The sequence below is a fragment of the Bombus vosnesenskii genome, unplaced genomic scaffold, assembly GCF_011952255.1.
Source record: "Bombus vosnesenskii isolate JDL3184/JDL3185 unplaced genomic scaffold, Bvos_JDL3184-5_v1.1 scf7180000013883, whole genome shotgun sequence".
In the NCBI taxonomy this organism is placed as follows: Eukaryota; Metazoa; Arthropoda; class Insecta; order Hymenoptera; family Apidae; genus Bombus; species Bombus vosnesenskii.
In genome coordinates, this window is record NW_022883264.1 from 1856529 (window position 1) to 1879361 (window position 22833).

The 22833-nt window shown below is 39.3% G+C and overlaps 1 protein-coding gene across 4 annotated transcripts in view; it reads right to left on the reverse strand.

Annotated features, from left to right (window-relative positions):
- LOC117239049 (neurexin-3-like) overlaps nucleotides 1-22833 on the reverse strand; it is a 308456-nt gene that overhangs the window by 276086 nt on the left and 9537 nt on the right. For all 4 annotated transcript variants that reach the window (XM_033504318.1, XM_033504315.1, XM_033504317.1 and 1 more), the window contains one exon: nucleotides 16574-16734. In XM_033504318.1, the coding sequence (XP_033360209.1) occupies nucleotides 16574-16678 (105 nt within the window). In that variant the 5' untranslated portion in view covers nucleotides 16679-16734. The remainder of the gene's footprint in view (nucleotides 1-16573; nucleotides 16735-22833) is intronic.

Consider the following 22833-nt stretch of genomic DNA (forward strand, 5'->3'; position numbering starts at 1 on the left):
GGTTAATAGCAACGCGTCATAGTCAGACTGCCTTTCTACAAATTCAAATATTTATGATGAAAAATATGCGAAAATAGACCCAAAAATAGGGATAGAAATATTCGAATAAATATTTGCCTGCTGCAAACACCGTAACAAGTATCATGTCGCAGACAATCTGTATATTTTCCACGCTACCTACATCTGCCACACATTTTCCTACTTTTCGCATGTGCCACAAAAGCGTACGAATTCGTAGTCCGCTGGTAGGAAAGACGTGTCCTTTAGAAAACGGCCGAAACGTCGCATGTCGTAGACCGCCGCCTCTCCACTCAATAAACCAAACTTCCTTCAAATCCGCCATCCGAAAGCTAACCTTGAGGTGGCTGAAGCGAACAGATGCTGCAGCCCGAACATCCCCTGATACCCAAGTTACAAGTTAAAGCCGCGCCTCGAAAAGACAGATTGCGCGATCTCTCGCGTGTCATTGGTCCGGCATATACATTCGCAATGTATATTCCGGCCCGAGTGGCAATCTCTGTGTGCGCGTCTCTGTCGGCCTCGAGAGCCACAGTTATCGTCGCATCTCGCTCCCCGCAGCTTCTTTATGCCCGAGGAGAAGCGCGACGACCGGAAGCAATGGCTGAGAGCCGCACGCCTGGTGACACATCCATCCAGAAAGAGACCGGAAAAGGGATATTTCGGTAGCGTGTGTGGCCGTGGTGCGCGCTCGGCCAACTATAAATCAACGTGCAGCAACTCGGCTTCAACTTATGCATCGATACGTATCCTTCGTCGTCGCGACGCGGCAAACTCACGGAATACCTGGCAATATCGTATCGAACTGTGCCATCTTCGGCCAGTTTTCCTCCCTCGAGGCAAAATCCATCCAACGAAGCAACGAAATAGAGCGATGCCTCTTACGTAACGCGGAGATTTTTCTCGTTCGAGTAATTATGTAAGGAGGTGAAAAATGGTTGACACGGGAGATACGGAGACGCGGACGAGAGGAAAACGCTGCAGCAATCGTTTCACACGGAAAAACACTGACATACGTACTCTTTACGGTACGGAGGTCGTAGTCGCGGTTTTTAGCTCGCGAACAGAATCCCGGCGCTGAGAGATTGCCAGATAAGAAGAGTTTTAAGAGTTGTAGAAATAACGATGGTTTAAGTATGGCGTTTGCACTGGACAAATTCAGACGAGAAGTAGGTGGTTTTTAAACGCTGACAGTTCCTAGGGATCATCTTCAATTATCTCTTGAAATTAAATCTCGCGATGCGTCTGATTTGCGACAGGATGTTAATAAGTTTGACGATTGGTGTAGATCCAACTGCTTTCTTTCCACAGATGCGGAGATGCGTGGCGTTTCCAGCGAACGAGCGCAGCTGGTGTTACTCGACCGACAACGTTGCTGTGCAAACCAGTGATTCGATTGGAATATCAGGTAACGAGTAAAAATAAAAAATCAAATTTTGTGGAATTTACCTGAACAAAAATGTAATCGAAATGAAAATGACGTATAATATTTAAATATTTATATGTTACATCGAGAATGGACATGGTACCGAACGTGAGATATATTTTCAATGTTCATTGCCCAGTTGTAATATTGGCTTTTATAATTAACTTTTTTCAAATGCCAGATTAGAAAATTTATCGTTCCAAATTGTTCACGTGGTAAATTAAAGTAAAAATAGTATCTGTACAAACTTATACAAAATTGATCGGGAACAATCAATAGTTCGTATTATTATCTCAATAATTCTGGAATTATTATTCGAACGAATGTAGAAAATAATTTGCTACGGATAACAGTTTTAATTATTCCACAGATGAAATATTCGTCCGATATGAATTTATTCCGATAATTGTCCGATAGGATCACATGTCCTGATAGGATCAATCCTATTAGAAACTCGTTAAAGGAATGAGCTTATCTCACTGTATTTTTCTAACAATTAACTACAATGCACACATCTTACTCAATGTACCTTGGTCCTTCTAATTTCTTTCAACGCAGTTACAATTTCAACCTTCCACAAGCCAAACTGCCATCAAACACGTCCAAACATCTGTCACACACGCCATTCCTGTTTCACTACTCAACCAATCGCTCAATAATCTCGCAAATATTACACGCACAATGCCAATTACATCTTTAATAACTGTATATATCACACACACACACATATATATAAACGTATAACCAGAGCAAGCAACAACCCTACTCATTCCCATTCAATGCCAACTCCTCAAACCTCTGCAAACGAGACGTAGTTTTCGCTTGGCCTGCGAGTGACACGCGTGCACCTACTCCACCCTGCGCACACCCTCCGAGTACTGTTCTCACCTTTAACGAGTACAGTTTGTCTAGAATTCACCTGCGCGATGGTGGGGGTGTCTAGACATCCAATCTCTTTGCCCTCTTCGTCGCACGCGCTGCGACTTGCATTAGCGTTCACGCCGGAAGCTGCAGCCACCTGGGGCGTACACACGCGATCGACGGCTAAGATTCCAGAGATTTTTCCTCACGAGACCGCCTGTACGTCGCGCCAAGTGCCAAAGCCATATGCATATAGGGTGGTCGAATTATCCGAATTACAATCAGATAGCGTTAATGATGACGAAACTATCGGCGCCAAAACGTCGAAACGTAGAAGATGGATGGCGCGGAGGGTAAGTCACAGACACATTCGACGTCACCTAGGTATCCATTGTTAACCAGTTAGCTGTTCTCGACGAGTATACTCGTCGCCGTTTACCTTTCAAAAGTAGAAGCTAAAGTTTTCAAAGAGCAACAGACAACTGTTAATTAATGAATTAACACGCGAATGCTGTGATAAATACGGACGTTTTACAGCCATTATGTTCTATGAAACACGCAGAGAACGTTTCCCAGTTGCCTGAGACACCCTGTAGAATAAACTGTACAAGTTTGCTTGCCTGGCGCGGAAAAGGACCAGCTTATCGATACGTGGCGCTGGCACAAAGAAATTGCGGTGGTTGTAATGCGCGTACACGCGTTCGGCAAACGAACCAGCAAGAGGATGGTGGAAACGCCTGGTGAAATTGAGCTCGTGTTTGTCTTTTGGCAAAGGTGGAAATTGGTCGACGAATTTCTCGCGCTGCAATATCGTTCAACCGTGGCCAAGATATTCTCGAGGATTTAATGGTATTCGCGAGGGGATTAATGATGGTAGAGCCGCGGTTTTACTTTGGACTTACAGAAAGTGCTAGCGATCAAGGGATTAACAGTGCGACGAGGGTATTGGAATTGGAAGGTCGGAGAAGCGTGGAAAGGGAAAAACTGATGTGACGAGCTCGGTATAAGTGGGAGGTCGAAACATTAAAAATTAAACGACTTAAGAAGCAAAAGTGAAGATTATTTTTATTATTTGCATACTTGCGTTCTGTGGACTTTTAACTTTACGGACTTGCAGAAAGAACGAGCAAAGGATACGAATTTATCGAGGAAATCAAGTTTGAATAATTTAGTTTGTTAGTTAGGGAACGAAGTTGAACGAAATGAACTTTCATAATATAATGCTTGTAACTTAATTAGGCGTCACGATCAAACCGAGTAAACTTACATTCTTTTAATCCTTTTTCAATTTGAAAAATTGCAAAATACTGCTGCAACGAGATACTTTATCATCAAAATAGATTCTTACGAGAAGAAGGAATATTTAATTAATTTGATTAATATTCAGGCACTTTGTTCCTCGCTAATATTTCTTCCCTGTAATTCTCTGTTATTCGACAATTTTCTTTCTAATTTGGAATTATCCGCAACGATGTTACTCCACGCACTATAAAATAGTTAGAAATGAACGTTTTCTATTTTTTTTAATTAATTAATTCCTACATTGGATTTGTTAATTTTAAATTTATTTAATTACACATCTATCGTACTGTGTTGGTTTTTTTTTAGCCACAGTATGATTGGCATTTAGGATTATCACGTAGGTTTATCATACGACAGTCTCCAAAGCTAAAATAAATCAGCTCGACGCTTCTATCTTTTTCCATACTCTGCGCGGAATTTACATTTTCTCTCCGTAAAAAATCGCTTTTTATCTTACGTCGTTTACAATTCTAATTTCTCGATTATTATGATACGGACGTGATAACGAGGTACGTTCCAGATGATTGTCGCGGATGTTACGCTGGAAAATAATTCTTCTGGCAGTGGTAATAACATTATGAATTAAGATGAATCTCGTTAATATTCTCTTCTGTCCTTGTATTTTCCTTATTGACTTACCGATGGAATACATTTTTCTCCAATTTCCATAAAACTCTTCTTTTTCTACGTGCCGTGGCGTCGTATCTGAAAGACGCGTGAACACGTAAACCCGATCGACCCAGTTTTACAAGAATTTATAATTCACACTGGACTATCGTAACTAATATTCTGAAAAATGAACCGACCGTAGTGCGAAATAGATTCAAACAGAATTCCACGAAGATAAGGAACGATACTTGGATTTCTTCTTTCTTCGTATTTTCCATCCACTGTGTACGTAAACTGTTTAATGCAACAGATGAGCAACAAATGCGAATAAAACACGAAATAGCAGAATATCCGTGTTATTGCTGTAGATTTTCCAATTGTATTGCTATTATCCGATTGAAAAAGACCAACAAAGTACACATTTTCTTTGTATTTTATATTTCTTCGTATCTTCCTTATATTTCTAGCAAGTTTACAGACTGCGATGATAACGAGCAAACACGCGAAGTATCTAAAACGAACGCATTTTTAATTCGCCATGTTTTACGTTTTACATGGAGACGTTTTGTACAAATTTTAGCATCGAATCAACAACGAAGAAGTTCACAGAGAAGATGAAAAATACAAAGCGATCGAAGATAAATATTTTCCTAATTTCACTAATCGAACTTGGTAACTTGGCTACCGATGGGGCGATTTTTTGAAATCTTCCGACAAAGTGATAATGGAAACATTGTTCGAACATTTACGTTTTCTACGCAGCTGTCGATAATTCTCGGCGTCTCTTTGAAACAACGATTCTCCTTCGAGAATTCCAGCAACGAGATTCCTTGCAGTCGCTCAGACGAGACTTTTACACGCCGATACAGCGTTTCGTCTTTTAATCCTTCCGCCTTCTTTAATCGTTTCGTCGTTCGTCGAGCTTAAAGCGGGTCTCGCGAGGCCGGAAACGACACAGCTGAAAAGCGGCTAGGAAATAGCAGGAATAACGTTCAAACGTCTACACGGTGGCAACGATTTCTTTAAGCCATTCTGGAAAAGCAACGCGTGTCTCTCTTATCGCAGTTAACTTTTCAAATTGAGCGTTCGACGATGGAAAAACTCGCGTGGAGCGAGTGACGGGCGGCTCGAGTTTACAGCAAACGACGAGTAGTCAGATGACCGTCGATTTCGGTGAAGCTTTGTACAATTATCCAACAGGCAGCGAATATTTATGCAAATTGGTATTTGCACGAGCTAATTAGTTTAATTGAAATAGTAGGCCCTCGACAAGGACTCGTTTCACGTTGTACGTACTGCACTTTGGATATCTTTTTCATTTTCTGCACTTTTGCGTCTTGAAGCTTCCCGCGAGTGCATAAAAATCCGCAATTTGCCCATTAGCCGATGATTATCGGACGATCGGACGTATTCAAAAATTTGTTCCATGTTTTCCACTGTACATGTTCAACGCTATCATTTACATGGCAATGAGCAATTACGTGGAAATTCCGTGGAACGAGGAAATTCCGTTACGTGTCCTGCTATACGTTTTTTTTTTTTTATTTAGTTGTTCACATTCACAATTTGTCCGATTTGGACATTCGGTAGAATTTACTATACAACGTGACTTGGAATTTCGGATCAATTTTTTTTGTTACACACTAAACCTGAGAATATTTTTAATTATTTTCAACGAACCGCATATTCTGAGCTCATAATTAATATCGTACGTCACAGACGAAAAGCTTAACAAGCGTCATTGAGCAATTAAAGAAACTTGGGCTATCTTTTTGGTCAGCAGTGTAATAACCGTGTCGCGAGACATTTGCCACGCGCCAACGAAGAAGATCGCCCTCTTTGCATACGTCGTACGATATCTGCGTCTATTGTAGCACACGGTCCACGTCAGGCTGGTTGCTTCATCAATCATAAAGGAACGACTAGCGAGCAGATGGTGCGAAAGACGTCGGCCCGTTATTGACATACCCGGACCAAAGGTATGCCGGTCTCTTTGATCGAAAGCTCGACTGCCAATCGACGAGAATGCCGCGTATTCCATAATTCCGTCGGAAATATTCGTAATGGGGGAAACGAGGTATTCGACGAGACAGGACTGTTCGATGATGTGGGAAAGTGGAGGAAAATGTTCACGGATGACGAGGAGCTTGCGAATTCAGAGAGAACACTTTGATTCTGATACTCTGACCATGAGATTTCGCAATTGTATCTTTCTCTTCTTTTCTTTTTTTCTCTTTTTTTTTGCAACGGGACGAAGTTTGAATTAAGTTTGCTATTTAAGTTTGTTACGCGTGGCTCGCGGAATTTACGAATTTTAATTTGTTTAGGCAAAATTTATACTTTTATAGTGGACTGAGAATTTTAATTTGTTTAGGCAAAATTTATAATTTTATAGTGGACTGAGAATTTTAATTTGTTTAGGCAAAATTTATACTTTTATAGTGGACTGATAATTTTAATTTGTTTAGGCAAAATTTATACTTTTATAGTGGACTGAGAATTTTAATTTGTTTAGGCAAAATTTATACTTTTATAGTGGACTGAGAATTTTAATTTGTTTAGGCAAAATTTATAATTTTATAGTGGACTGAGAATTTTAATTTGTTTAGGCAAAATTTATACTTTTATAGTGGACTGATAATTTCAATTTGTTTACGCAAAATTTATACTTTTATAGTGGATTAAAAATTTTAATTTGTTTAGGCAAAATTTATACTTTTATAGTGGACTGAGAATTTTAATTTGTTTAGGCAAAATTTATACTTTTATAGTGGACTGAGAATTTTAATTTGTTTAGGCAAAATTTATACTTTTATAGCGGACTGCGAATTTTTGTGCCTTTATGGAAATATATTTAATAATTTGTTTAATATCAGTGTCGATAATTTTCTATCGTATTTAACAATATGTTCGTGCAAAATACACGAAATATACGTAACACAGGGAAATATAAAAGATACGAAGTGAGGTACTTGTTGCAATATTTGATGGTCCAAACGAATCTCTACGTAGGTTTCGTTTGCTCAGGTATCTCGATGAAAATATAGAATTTCATTGTTATTAATTAAATGAAGAAGATATTCGAGTTTTATTTGAGTTTGCATCGTGCCTTCTTCGCGAAACCGTTCGAAATGTACGTTTCTACTACGTGATGATAATTAGTGAAAATTTATTTCGTCTTGCAAGCTAAAGAAAAGCTCCATCTTCGTAGGGTTGAAATTATGGAATCTCATGTCACCATTAGGATAAAGAAAAGTTCTTCGGTTTCATTAATGACGTTTTGACTAAAAATTAGAAAATGGCCTGAATCTTTAAACAAATTTTCGTAGGGTTAAAATTATGGAATCTTCTGTTACCATTACGATAGAGAAAAATTCTCCGGTTTCATTTATGACGTTTCGACTAATAAATGGAAAATGGCGTGAATCTTTAAACTAATCTTCGTAGGGTTAAAATTATGGAATCTCGTGTTACCATTACGATAGAGAAAAATTCTCCGGTTTCATTTATGACGTTTCGACTAATAAATGGAAAATGGCGTGAATCTTCAAACAGAAAGATATACTCGGTGGTAACTTACTCTAAATGCTTCGTTGAAATATGAAAAAGTTACGAGAAACGCGAAATACGAGAATATATCGTAAATATACAATGGTACACAAAAAGCAAACTATCCCATCAGTCTGTCTGTTCGCATTTTATGCAGAATCTGCCTTAAAAATAAAAGTCGAAGTTTCCAAAGGTTAGGGTGCTTCGAAGTTTCAAATGGCCAAATGAAAAACTGGCAAAGTGGCGCGAATAATCTTTTATCCAATAATTTCGCCTCATTGTTTAGTAGAAATTTATCGTATAATTACGCGTCAACTTGGCGCGGTGCACCTGCGGAATTTCAACCTCGCGGTTATTTTATTAACAAGTTAATTCTACTTAACTATTTTAATACCAGCAGATATTAATAAAGCGCATATATTATTCTCTGATATTGCTAATAAATTAAATTTCAGCAAAGTAGGTGAATTATGACGCAAAATAAACTGTGAGTTACTTGCGAGTACCTTACAATGAAATTTAAAATAGAATTTATGGGAAGAAAGTAAATTGCTATTAATATCTGCTACGTTGATTACCATAATACGCGTTTGCAATAAATATATCCAAGTTCCTACGATCATACTTGCTCCAAACTTTTCTAACATGATCACGACACTCCTTACAGCATAACGAAATTTTCAGATGGATCGTAGAAAATTTGAACAAGCTTGCGGATATTTTCGCGAGTTACTACGTACAAATCGTCGATATATCTTCTTTTCCCATCTGCAAATTAGCTGGAAAAATATTTCACCATCGAGTGACCAGTGTACGTGATAGCTATAGCTATGGATGTATTCGGTTGGCAACTAAGTGATTGCGGATTTTGTCATTAGGTGGTATCGACAAAACCCGCAATCACTTAGTTGCCAACGCAATAGATGTAACACGCGCAGCCTGCAAATAATTTCGTATCGTATCGTTCTGCACGTTGCGAACGTCTGACAGAAAAGGGAGACACGTGGCGAAACTCGTGCGTCGCATCTTTGGTCTTTGGTTTGTTCGGCGTTTCGCGCGTTTCCACGTCCACGAGAGCTGAGCAATAGGAATATCGCAACGATATTCGCGGCGCACGATTCTCGCCACCTCCGTAATGGAAAGGACGTCGGAGGCGGAGGACGTCGGCGAACAGGAAGCGGCGAACTAGTTATCAAGGAAGGTGAACTTGCCTGCGTATATTCACAGGCCGACCGGTTAGATTGAAACTGTCAAACTTTGCCCGTCAAGTTCCAAGTTTCTTGCCGTTGCTTCCGGCCATGTTGGTCTGCCCGACAGATAGTTTGCGGTGCCGTGGAAACTTGTTCTTTGAGCGCGTATTTGTTTTCCACGTTGTTTATATCTTTGTGGGTGTTGCAATACGCTGGTAGAACGCGACCAGATGTTTAGGTAAAAATTGATTAACAAATGGAGCGAACGTTGAGGGAAATGCAAACCTGCAGTTTTTTAAATTTCTATTAATTAATTATTAATAAATAATTCATTTCGAAATGTATACCATAAATTAATTCCTTACTTTTCGACTATTGTTCCATGTAACGTACGCAGGTTTACATTTAAATGGAAAACTTATATTTCTGCGTTGTCAATTCCTCCCCATTTGCAGAATTTGATTATTAAAGATACGTACATCGCGAATAGTTGAATACTGTTAGCACGAATACGATGATCGAACGTGTACATGACGCGCGAGTACGAACGGACGCGTTGACGTATCGCGAAGACATCCTCGACGATTGAAATATAGAAACGAAATGGTGCGAGTCGAATGTAGGGATTATTTGATCGCTTGATGGTTTTGAATCAATCGTATAGGGCTGAAATGACCGGATCGTAGGGACTTGGAAACATATCGCGCCGAACCGACATGACCGAGATATTTCTTTAACCTTCTCGTTAATTAACGTTACAAAGTAGCGGTATTTTTACATAAACCGTGCTATTTCGATTTATTAGAGTCGAAAGTAACGTTTCTTTGATAGCTGGTTGGTTTTGCATTATTCATATGATTAGGACCGACACGACCGGGTCGTATTGAGAATCATTTCACACCGAACCGACATGACTGAGATATTTCTTTAACCTTCTCGTTAATTAACGTTACAAAGTAGCGGTATTTTTACATAAATCGTGCTATTTCGACTCATTAAAGTCGAAAGTAACGTTTCTTTGATCGCTGGTTGGTTTTGTATCTTTCGTATGATTAGGACCGACACGACCGGGTCGTATTGACGTAGAAACATTTCGCACCGAACCGACATGACCGAGATATTTCTTTATCATTCTCCCTTCATATTTTTCACGAAGCGTTCTATTTCTACAAATTACAGTCGAATGTAACGTTTATTTGATCGCTGTAGGACTTTCGTAAAAATCGTACACCTCGGGCTCAAATGACCGAATCGAACATCGTAACGTACAGATTTATGTTCGATAATGTAATTTCTATATGTGCTTGTGGTAAATTTTCATCCTTAAAAGATCTTCTGGCGATCCAACGACAAACACAAACACGCTTCGAAAGTCTGTGCGCGAGTAGTTTACTGAAAACGGGTGCGCGATTAATATTGTTGCGCTTATCGCGCGTGATCGCACGAGAAACGAGAGTACACATTTCTCTGCGGCTATCTGTTATCTTGTATCGGCGATAGCGCGGAGAATGCGGCCGCTGTCACGATACACAATCACGATTTAAGGATTTTGGACTCGGTCGTATCTACTGTCCCATAATGCCAGCCATTTTATGGATTCCTGTCGTTCTACGATTTATTCTACGTTTATTTCCTCGCATAAACTTTTTGTTCCCTGATTTTCTGACGCATACACCTCGCGATGCTAACGAATGTCGCTGCACTGTACGGAAATGCCAGGTCGTTGCATATGAAGTAGACGATTTCAGCGTAAAATCGTGAAACGTTTGGTAACTAAATGTCACTGTCTTATGCTATGTTGTTATATTACGTTATATTAGGCTGTCCGAAAAGTGTCTTTCTTTTACAGACACGTCTTTTACAACGATGCATCTTTATACAAATATGAAAAATAATCTGTCGAACGTTGTGATCTCTGTTTTAATAGAACAAAATGGATCGTACGTAATTTGATAAAATAATACAAAATGGAAAATATTGTGCATCCATTGTTTCCTTCTAAAACGACAGAAACTTTCCGGACGACCTAATATCATGTTACGTTATCGTGCAACAAGTTCGTGCCATTTGTTCCTCTGTTATGTACAAGCTTTCCATTTCGCTGTGATTCCCATTCTGTTGAAATACCAAACAACAATTGTTTCGTTTGGAAATATCAAAGATGCTAAACAAAATCTGACAAATATTCAACCGACGAGCCTTATGTTTCGTCGAACATAAAACGGGCTACGTCTTGATCTTCTCCAGCTTCGCTTGATGACCCTATTTCCAATTTCTTTTCGAACAACATGTCCCGATGCAGGTGTACAAAATCAGACGCAAAGCCATTTTTGCATATAATTGCCAAATCGGGAGAAATAAACGCTAGAACCACGCACTTGAGATGTGGAAATACGGATAATATGCGAAAAAACGAATCGCCACGGAAGACTCTGGAGACGAGAAAATTCCTTCGTTCTTGCCTCCGCTTAATTAGCGGTATTTCCATTTTAAATCCCAATTTGCAGGCTGCTACACTCCACGACGAACGACCCTCGTCGTCGCTTGTATTTATTTACGCACTGCATGAGACATTTCTACGACTCTTTTATCTCTAAAAATTTCTCAGTTAGCTGGACATTCGACGATTCTTATTAAACGATGATTCTGTCACTGCTAGCGAAAATATGAATTTCCAGCAACATCGGTAGCATAATCGTTCGCCTATAGCCGATCGAAGCTAATAACAGAGCCGATGTGCGATCGATGACGACGTTAAATCACGGCAGTGTCCCATGCGAATCGAATTCGATACGAAGCCTCGCACGGCCGTCCATCTTGGCGAAGGGAACGGGGACATAATCGCGTTTCATTTGCCGCGTGGGATCTTAGAAGAGGCACTGGGGCTATCTATTTCTGGCGGACTATCGGTTATCTTGTATCGGAGATAGCCGCGCGGGGAATGCATCGCGGCAGCGTGCACGCCAACGATTTAAGGGCTGCGGATGTGCAAGGAGCTATGAATTAGGTCGCCAAAGCCATGCGGAACCCGCGCTAATGTTCCCGGTAACGGCACTCCGGTTAATTTCCCCCAACGCTCCACGTACTGCTCGATCGTTTGCCTATTTGTCCGTGATCGGTGCCGGTCAATGCGATGTTAAGCACGTTAATGGGATTCTTCGAGCGGATGATGACGAGCCTGACAGCTTGGACTGCAGCTCGTTGGAAACGTCCTGCGGTTTACATTGGGCGAACGAGCTCGGGAAAATTCAGTAAAACGAAGGCGTGAAGTCTCGTTTACGTTGGCGAACGTAGCTGGAACGATCGTGTGGGTCGTTAGGAGGAAGAAAGAAGAAGTTACCTGATGTAAGAAACGAGCGTTAACTGGTTGTTCGGCGAGTTGAAAAATTGCAGGTAAAAATCGCTGCAAAATTTCGCACAGCCTTCGATGTAAAAACCTGGGAATTAACGAGTTGTTGGTTTAACAAATTGAAACGTTTGGTTATAGCCACATTGTGTTTCGCGAGGTTCTTAAATGCGAAAAAATAGACAAATTTTGGAGCCACACGCGTATGATAAAGACACTGAAGGGAAGAATATAATTACAGGCGAATAAGTATGCGAAATTGAAGGCCACGTAACGGGAATTTACGATACCCGTTGACGTGCTTTCTCGTGATCGCGTCTCTCCGCGAATGGTCGATAAAATACAGTTAACCGGTTAAAAGGAAACGAAAGTCGTTGAAACGCGAATGACAGCGAAACGAGCATCGAAACGAATGGAAATAAAAACTAGGTCGAGTAAATGAATCCTGTCCAGCTCGGCTGATGATTGTTGACGCGAATAGAATCGATTCGACGATGGCGAATACGTGGCAGTGTTAAATCGACAAACCGGTATTAGGCTCGCCTCTCCTCTACCGCCATGTTAACGCGTAAATAATTGCATTAGCGACCCTATGGCGCGTAATACGCGATGAATGTCGCTGTATACCCAGAACACACTAACGATATTGCTCTCACGTCCGTTCGCCGATCTATTTGCTTCGGGACACCGATGGTGAACAACGAAATCGACCCGAGTCCGCTGTGTTTCCGCTTTTAACGAGGTTAATGCGAGGTCTCGTACAGATCGTTTAGAGTGTCCATCATCCGCACACGGGAAAAGTTGATTCTTTCATAGCCGTGCGTTGCAGGCTTGCAAACGCAACGTGAATCTCGTGTACAGTAGTCCTGTACATTGAGTCGAACAGATCTGAGGTGGATAGATCTTGACAGGCACAGTTGATGTATAAGATTTTTGTCTTCATCAGGGCTTTCTTTCAACCATCTGAACCGCTGTCTTCGTCTCTTTTAGGAATCGTGAAGAACAGGACTACGGGTGCCGGGATTCGAACCTGGGTCTGGAGCGTTCGTAGCCAATTACGCTAACCACAGCGCTGCCATCGTCCGGCTGAGGATACGGTCTTTGTGTAGCAAGTCACTGAACAGGAACCGTCGAAAAGTTTGCTATCGAGTGCAGCTACAGAGCAAATGGCAATCTTGAATATGGTGAAATAGAACACACACGTGGACAATTTTAATCTTCTGATGTTTCGTACATTAGAAGCTGAGTATAAATGAAGATTGCAGGGAAGACGTGACCAGTACGTCGACTGTTTTATCTTTCTGTCGATCTACGGTATATTTTTATATAAATTGTATAAACTCATGACGTATATATTTATGGCATTGGATATGTAGCAAACATATAGTAGAACGTACTGAAATATGTTTAAACTATAAACTAAGCTGCGAAGAGAAAGGTGCACAAGTACAAGGAACAAGTAGCAGTGGTCAGTGTACGATCAGACGTGTGCGTAGAACGAGGCTGCTGAAAATCGAAAATATTACCACGTTATTCAACATATTTGGCGAATTTAATAAACTATTATTAAAGACGTATCTCATTAACAATCTGCAAACGTTTATGCAAATTCGCGAAGTTATTAACGCGATTGAGAACCCAGAACCGAGACAGACTTTCGTTTCACCCTGCAAATATCTTACACTGAATATCTTCTACATTCGTGAAATTTTTCTGACACATTTACGTTTCCTACAAGTGCAATGAGATTCGATGAGAGTAACTTGATGCCAGCAAGAGACGCAAAGAACAGAATCTTGCCGCTAAAATAAAATTTATTGCAACCAGGTGTACTCATACGTTTGATTAAAAATAGCAATTCTCCTTTGACAGGGGACGATTGAGAAGAAATTGACACACGGTTTTAATAACAGATTCAACTCTATTCGCGTTATTTTCCTTTCATCGAGGATACATTAATATCCGATATCGAGTCCTGGCAATAGCATCGTGTTTAATATTAAAATAGACGACGGGACAAACGCGGCCGCTTTAAACAACATTATACGAGCAGAATGAATACGCGACCTTTCGTCGTGCGCTCGTTCGATAAAATGCACTGCGGTGTCGATAAAGTGGCCGCGAAATCGCGCAGCTATTTACAATAAAGTTTAATGAACCGACTCGACGACAATGACTATCGACGTGTTTTCAATTGCCAGGAGAAACGAAGCTGCACGGGCAAACGGCGTGACAGCTATTGGAAAACATTTCCAAGCTCGCGAAGAAACGCCGCGAGACTAATATCTATCGTCGCGTGGCTGCTCACATTCCTTTCCGTGTTCACGCTCCAATGAGAAAGAATTCAGCGAGGTTCACGAAATTCTAGAGGCGGATCGATGATGAAAGACAGAGAGCCGGCCAACGTCGATGCCGAGCATTAATATTTCATGAAGTTTGCCCGACTGAGACTTGCAACCTCCATACATTTGCAAATTCGAAAACAGGAAACCGTCTTTTATCTATGGCTTTGAATTCTCGAAACGGTAAATCGCAGTGAAGCGGACGATAGATCCGGGCAGCGAGAATTTGTACGGTTGACGAACGATCAAGAATGGAGCGAGCGTTTCTGAGAGATCTGAGACGTTGAAAAGTTACTCCGAGACTTGTCTTTAAAAGAAATTTAACCCTTTTACGAAGAAGCACACCGTGGGCTATGTATTTTTTACGAAAGACATTGTAGTCTGCTACGCATTTTGGTTTTCGTTTTGGTTTGTCGGTTTGATAATCAGTTCTTTTTTGTTCCAACGAAATCATCAGAATGTGAGGTGGAGAACGCATATGTGCGTTCATAGCCTAAATTCAATGGTTGTGTGAGGACGCATATACTCGTTCATGGTGCTCAAAGGGTTAAAGGTACAAAAATGCATACAATGCAGGTAATACGCATAATATGAGTGCGAAGAATCCAAAGTAGAGTACCCGTGAGCGAAATCTCTGTTTAAGACTAGAATTAGAGGCTATTTCTACAAAACCAGTGAAAATGACTGGTCTTTAAAAAATACGTGATAATAGCATATTTTATGTAGTACATTTTTGCTATTATTAATCCATCTGGGTCCATGATCCCTAAACGAGGATTGACACATTTATAAAATTGTGGAACCAGTCGCTTTGACTGCTGTGGCATTTCTAGCGCCAGCATCTAGCGATCCAGCGATCGATTCGGAATTTTCTTGATAACTGATATCGTCGTGTCGCGAAAAAAGGTAGAAGACACGGAGCAAATACGGGGAGAGCAGGCGGTTTGTTTGCGAATGCAGAAGTACGCCAGCGTGCAAGTATATTTCCAAAACTTGTTAAGCTCTCTGGCTTCCTGGAGAATCATTATTAAAAGGGCTGGATACGCGCAAGCAGAAGCTTATTATTCGCTTCGGCGTTGAATAAAACATGGAGGAAACGGGAGCGCGTGTGACGAGCGATTTAAAATATTCAATTGAATGCACGCTAGAAGCGGCGAGCTCTTCCCCAGTGGAAGCTTCGTCGATTTTGATCCACGGCAAAGTAGTAAATTACACGTGCGACACGAAATTACCGGAAAAGGTAAGTGGCTTACAGGTATACTTTAGTCAATTTACAGTAACAGCACACGAATGTTAGCAAACTGTATAAATTAATGAGTAAACTAATGACCAGAAGCGATACATATCGTCTGCTTATAAAACCAATACGTAGTAGAATTTTATTATTGCAATAGGCAGCACCGCGATACCCAAGACGCAAGGGGCATTCACAACAGCGACACGCTATGGATATCGAAATTTCGTCGAAATCATCGTACAAAAGTAAATCAAAAGAGAGTCATTTTTTCTTAATATCAACTAATTATTTCTTAAACTGGTAGCGACGTAGCTTTCGAAAAAGTTTTCTTATTTGGTGTGTATTTCAAAGTCAGAGGATGAATGACTTTTGCGCGAACGTTTCGTCGAAAAATTTTGTCGATATTTGTTAATCTGTATGAGATTATTTTATTTCGTATCCATTAATTATTTAAAAGCAATTTTACTACGTGATAACGATAAATTAATAATAGAGAATGCACAGGATTTATTTGTCGGTACGTGGTTATCAGTTGTGACACTGTACATTAAATTGCAAAATGTGTGTGAAAAGTAAACAAGTGTCCGAGTACTCACGACTACTCGTCGTATCATTGGTTGCTTGTAATTTTCATAAAATTCAATCCATTTCACGAGCCTGTGGAAACGAGATGAAACGAATGAATCTCATTACCTCTTGAACCTTCCTCAGGACGATGATCTTGTGCCACTGATTATCGTCGAACCGGATTCGGACTGGCTTTATGTGCAGATCTAATCTTCCTTTAGCCAACGTCATGCCCACGGCTGCCCCTCCGTCTCTCAGAGATACGGTCAGATAATCATCTCCCTGTCCTGCAATGACACAAGGAAAGAAAAAAAGCTAGGTTACTTTGACGTGAATTAAACAGCAGGCTTGTGGTTACAGTCTCGTGGTTTCGTCAGCAGCCAGCGGAAACCGAAACGCGATTCAAATTGATCTGCTTTGAAATCGTAGCGAAAGTTGGCCCTAGTGAACGTAGGATAACACGCGGACCTAGCGAACACGAAGCTCGCGTGGCAAGAATTTGAGAATTGTTAGAATAAAACATATTTAATACGAAACAGTCCGGTGGATTAAAACGAGGGGAAATTCGCGTTTGGACTGCAATCTCAAAGAAAAATTAATCCCAGTGAACTGGCTGTTTCCCTTTGAGGCCTCGTAATGTCGAAAGATCGGTTCATCGTAGACGCAAAATTGCCAGCTTAAGTCGTCCGTATTTATACTTATCTATAATAAGTATTAACTTATTAAAAATAATTAGCCATGTCACTGCGCCACGCCAGAAAAATTACTGAAAATTCTCAACGCGAGAATTGATCGTAAATTTTAATAAAACAAAAAAGTCGTCGTGTAGCAACATTTTCAAAGTGAATTTTCCAAACTGTAAACTGTACGTTCGTAAATTGGGCTGTGCGACGAAACGCGTTACTCGCGTTGTTCTACGTTTTCCGTGTACGATGGCTGTGCCATAGGCGAACTTCGATAAACCGCACGGCCAACAAACGATAATCGCGCAAACAGTAACATATTCCTATCTCTGATTTCTCGTTAATACGTAACTTCGTTAACCCTTGCGCGCGTAAAGAGCGAAGGTGCGCAACGAGATTATAATTCGCGTTAATCCGGCGTAAATGTAAGATACACAGGACCGGACGTGTATTTAATCCGGTCTGTAACCCAAGCATAATTATACGAAGCCGCAGACTCGCCTGCGCCCTTTACCCGGAAACAATAAAAATAAAGTGTCGTTCGCCGTGTCTTAATCCCTCGTGCGCGTAACGAGCTCGCCGATATACCGAGCATAATCCGCGGGCTTTTCAGTTCGTTCGCCATGATAATTATTAACGACCAACTCTCTCTGTCTTTCTGTCTCTTTTGCTCGTGTTTCTGGCCGAGTCAAACCGGAAACGAAAACCAGGCAAACTAATGGTAAGCGGATACAGGCGATTTATACACGTCGTTTCAAGTTCTAATCCGATACGAGCTCGATTACCGAGAGAAATTGTCGAGAGTTTGACGAGACTATATTTGCTCTTTTTTTTGCCTTTCCTTTTTTCCTTCTCGTCGTATTTTTATTTCGTCCGTTTTTCAGTCTATCGTTTGAAGCGCGGCTGGTGAAAACGGAGCGCTGCAAATGACGTTATTTCCGCTTGTTTTCCCGCGGTTAATACTGTTTTATTATTATCGCTGAGCAGATTTGTAACCGTGAAATGGACGAGTTTTATCAATTCGTTGCAGCTTTCTATCTCATATTGGTTTACTCCGTTTTCCTGCTATTTCCCTTCTCGTAACAATATCCTTTTTCAGACAATTTCTATTTGCCAATTTCTATTCTATTCCGTTACATTGTTTCGTTACGAAGTGAAGAATCAATTTTAAGGACACGCATTGCTGGGAGACCTGTTCCTAAACGTTCTGAGACAGAGTAGTGTATTTAAATAATCCTTGTGGTTGAAATAGTTTGATCGCGACGATAGTTTGTTTTCCTTGAATTAAGAATATACGTTTTATTGCTATAATATTTAGTTATGGGATAATCTGTCGAAGGATATTTATGCAAAGACGTTTTTAGAAGGAGGAATTCTAATTTGGATAGAACGAAAATAAATGAGAAAATAATTCTGCTGAAATCTCAATCGAACAAATACAGTTGCCACGTAACGACTACGTTGAAACGTTTACAGAAAATATGCCACGCGAAAGCCAAACTGATCGATCGAAAAGTAAACGCTAATCATGCACACGCATACTATATTTTAGTAGAAATTGAGACATTTTCTGGGGAATATAGTCGATCGCGGAACGTTTCAAACCGCTTAAATACGAATGAGTTGCGTAACTAAACAGATTTTTAGAATTAGAGAATAGGCTCGATTTCGCCTTTGGGAATTACATTTCTGTCAATCGAATTGTACATTATACATTTAAGAAATTTCAGTTTCGAAATATCTTTGTTCGATAAGCATGCTCGTGTAAAATTCTACTCGAAAGAATTGGCACTTGCCAGAGGCGAATTGCATTAAAAGGATAATAAAACTTACGTTGGAATAAATGAAGATCGTGACAGGAACCTCAATTACACGAGACGCACTATGGAAATACGCGCGTTTCGCTCAATGGTTTAACTACGACTGACGTACTACGCTCGTCCCGAGGGACACTTCTAGGAATTCCTCTACGCAACAACGATAACCACGAGGGCCAATGGAAATTTTCACAAAGAACGATGATTTAAAAATTGTTAATTTTGCCCCTGATCATTTGATAATTAATAACGGTCGTTACTATTATTTATAAGAAATATTCTATGGATAACATTTTACTTTCTACGTTTATAATTATATTTAACAATTATGCGATTGTGCAATTTGTGCAATTTCTTAGTGGCGAAAGAAATTATTATAATTGAACGTTTTAAAGCTCGATGGGTATTCTTGTATTCTTGTGGGTTAGTCAGAATTGCTTGCATTGAGTTGTTTAATTTTGGAAAATTACCATTACCATCTTATGACAAAATCCGCAGTCACTTAGTTTCCAATGCAATACATTGTACAATTTTATTTAATTTTTGTCGTTGAACGTTTTAAATCTCGATGGATATTTTTGTACTTTTGTGGGTTAGTCAAAATTGTTTGCTTCGAGTTGTTTAATTTTGGAAAATTACCATTACTATTTTATGGCAATCGTTTAGTTACCAATCTAATAAATTGAAATAGAACATTCCAAAATTAAGCAAATCGAAGCAAACAATTGTGAATAACCCACAAAGGTACATAAATTACCATTAAATATTTAAAACGTTCAACGACAAATATGGAATAAAATTGTACAATATATTGGGTTAGAAACAGAATTTTCCAAAATTAAGCAACTCAAAGCAAACAATTGCCAAGCAAATACCAGAAAATGGTAATGGCAAAATCCGCAGTCACTTAGTTTCCAATCCAATATATTGTACAATTTTATTTCATTTTTGTCGTTGAACGTTTTAAACCTTGATAGATATTTTTGTACCTTTATGGGTTATTCACAACTGTTTGCTTCGAGTTGTTTAATTCTGGAAAATTACCATTACCATTACCATTACCATTTTAGAGAAAAATCCGCAATCACTTAGTTACCAATCCAATAAATTGAAACAGAATATTCCAAAATTGAAGAACTGGAAGCAAACAATTGTGAATAACCCACAAAGGTACAAAAATTACCATTAAATATTTAAAACGTTCAACGACAAAAATGAAATAAAATTATAAATATATTGAGTTAGAAACAGAATTTTCCAAAATCAAGCAACTCAAAGCAAACAATTGCCAAGCAAAGACCATAAAATGGTAATGGCAAAATCCGCAGTCACTTAGTTTCCAATCCAGTATATTGTACAATTTTATTTCATTTTTGTCGTCTACGTAATTATGACCACCAATGACCTTTATTTCAAATATATACAAACTAATTTAAACTCGTAAGTCCTATGAACTTGTCGTTAAGCCTCGTTCACAATGTTTTTCATAAATGTTAATAATGCAAATCTCCTGCGTTTTATTGTACAAATAAATCCATCGATGAAACGTTCCACGAAAGAACTGTCTATTTTAATCAACATGCAGATAAATATATCTTTATCATTGAAAATGTACAATTGTAAAATATCTTGTTTAACGTTGAAACATCTCAAATATTTACCTACACATACACGTACGTATATTTAACAAACTATTACAAAAATTAAAACGAGTAATAAAATCCGTGCATTGTAATAAAAAAAAGTACCAGATTAGGCTTGGAAATGCGCACGTTACACGATTGCTAACGAAACAAATGCAGGTTTATGACAATCTGCAATTCAAGACTACCAGCTGTGATCCGTAAGCTGTAAATTTCCTTTCAATCCACGGCGATGTGTTTTAAATAAAAGCAACTCAAAAATTTACGTACTTGAACTCGTGGAATTAAATAAAAATAGATATGCCGATGTGACTTGTTATTATTTGGCTGGAAATTTTTATGGAAATTTTATGGAAGTGTATCAACTATATTTTAAATAGAGATTCGTAGAATCTTCCATATTCTAAATATCATAACAAATATTTTACTTCGCGCGTATTTAATATCAGGTCGTCCGGAAAGTTTCTTTCGTTTTAGAAGGAAACAATGGACGCGCAATATTTTCCATTTTATATTATTTTATCCATTTTATTCTGTCAAAATAAAGATCACAACGTGTCATAAAAGAGATTAGGTTTCATGTTTGTATAAAGATTCATCGTTGTAATAGACGTGTCTGTAAAAGAAAGACACTAATTTAAATTTTCCATAAATGGAATAAACACCTGTGCTGTCTCGTTGTGATTTTTACGTCGTTGTGACCTGTCCAAGTGACACGAGAGATATTTTTTAAGATATAGCCGTCTCGTACAATGCAGACTGTTGCAATATGCTGCATTAGAACGTATCTATCGTTAAATCAGAATTATTGTCGAAAACAGTAACACGCAATGTCCAATTTGGAAAACGAATTCTTCAATAATTCGATTGTAAGATATATCGATATAATAATATTACGACTAAATCAATATTCGTCACACGCCGCTACGTATTTATTCGAACAATTAATATTCGTTATTTGCGTCACAGAATGGCAGGGCGCGTAGATATCAGCGTAATAATTAAAGTACAAACACGTTATTCAACCTACTAAACATTTATCAAACTAAATTAGATATTTCCGTAGGAAAATCAGCTGAGTATTTTTAATGGAAAATAGTCGCAACACTGTCATACTAATTTTGTACAGCACGGTAATAAAGTGTCGTATCGTTATTTATTCATTTATTTGCATATCTAATTTATTAATTTTGATTTACGAATTCTCGTGTACAAACAACTATAAGCAAATGGGAGAATATTTTGAGCGAATGTTAATTAGCGAAACATTGATGGTCCTACGCTTTAATACGTAGAATAATTGAAAAGCTCGAAAACGACGATTAAATGGTAACGCAGACCGAGTGCAGTAAAGCAGATTTGCGTCGTAATAATTTAGAATAATATTTTCATTCTATTTTAATCGTTTCTACATTAATTAATTTAATTTGAAGCGACGAAGGCTTACGAATGTAAACCAACAGCGGCTGGAAACATTCGCGTCGTTTTTGACACCTGTCAGAAATTCGAATTGCAATCTTTTCACGTAAACTTGCCATTTTCCTACAATCGATTTATTTGTTTATTGCTTGGTTACCACGTCGTCTTACAGAGGAAGAAAAAAGAAATCATTTGTTACGGTTTGTGACACACATCCTCGGAGTGCCATTTTTACCAAACGTAGCGCGGCCATTTCTGAAAGTCTCCTGCCGCCGAGGTATTTGCATTTAAACCGTGACCGCACGCTAATTATTCCGGAGTTAAGGCGTGTAAAAAATGCAGGCTGCACCGTAGACTTAATTGCAGCCGGCCATTTGCATACGCCTAACTGCATCACGCGTGCATCGTAGTCTCTAGCTGTGCCAAGGTAAAACAAGCCTTCCGTTCGCGGCCCAGAGGAGCCAAGATGCTCGGCAACGAGCGAGATAACGAGTTACCCTGATGTCTCGCAGCAATTTCGAAACTGGCAAGCGTCGAAGCTGAGAAACGATAGCCGCGATTATATCGCGTTGGCAGCTAAGTGATTGCGGATTTTGTCATAAGATGGTAATGGCAAAACCCGCAATCACTTAGTTGCCAATCCAATAAATTGAAACAGAATGTTCCAAAATTAAACAACTCGAAGTAAACGATTGTGAATAACCCATAAAGGTACAAAAATGTCCCTTGAGATTTAAGACGTTCAACGACAAAAATGAAATAAAATTGTACAATATATTGGGTTGGCAACTAAGTGATTGCGGATTTTGTCATAAGATGGTAAT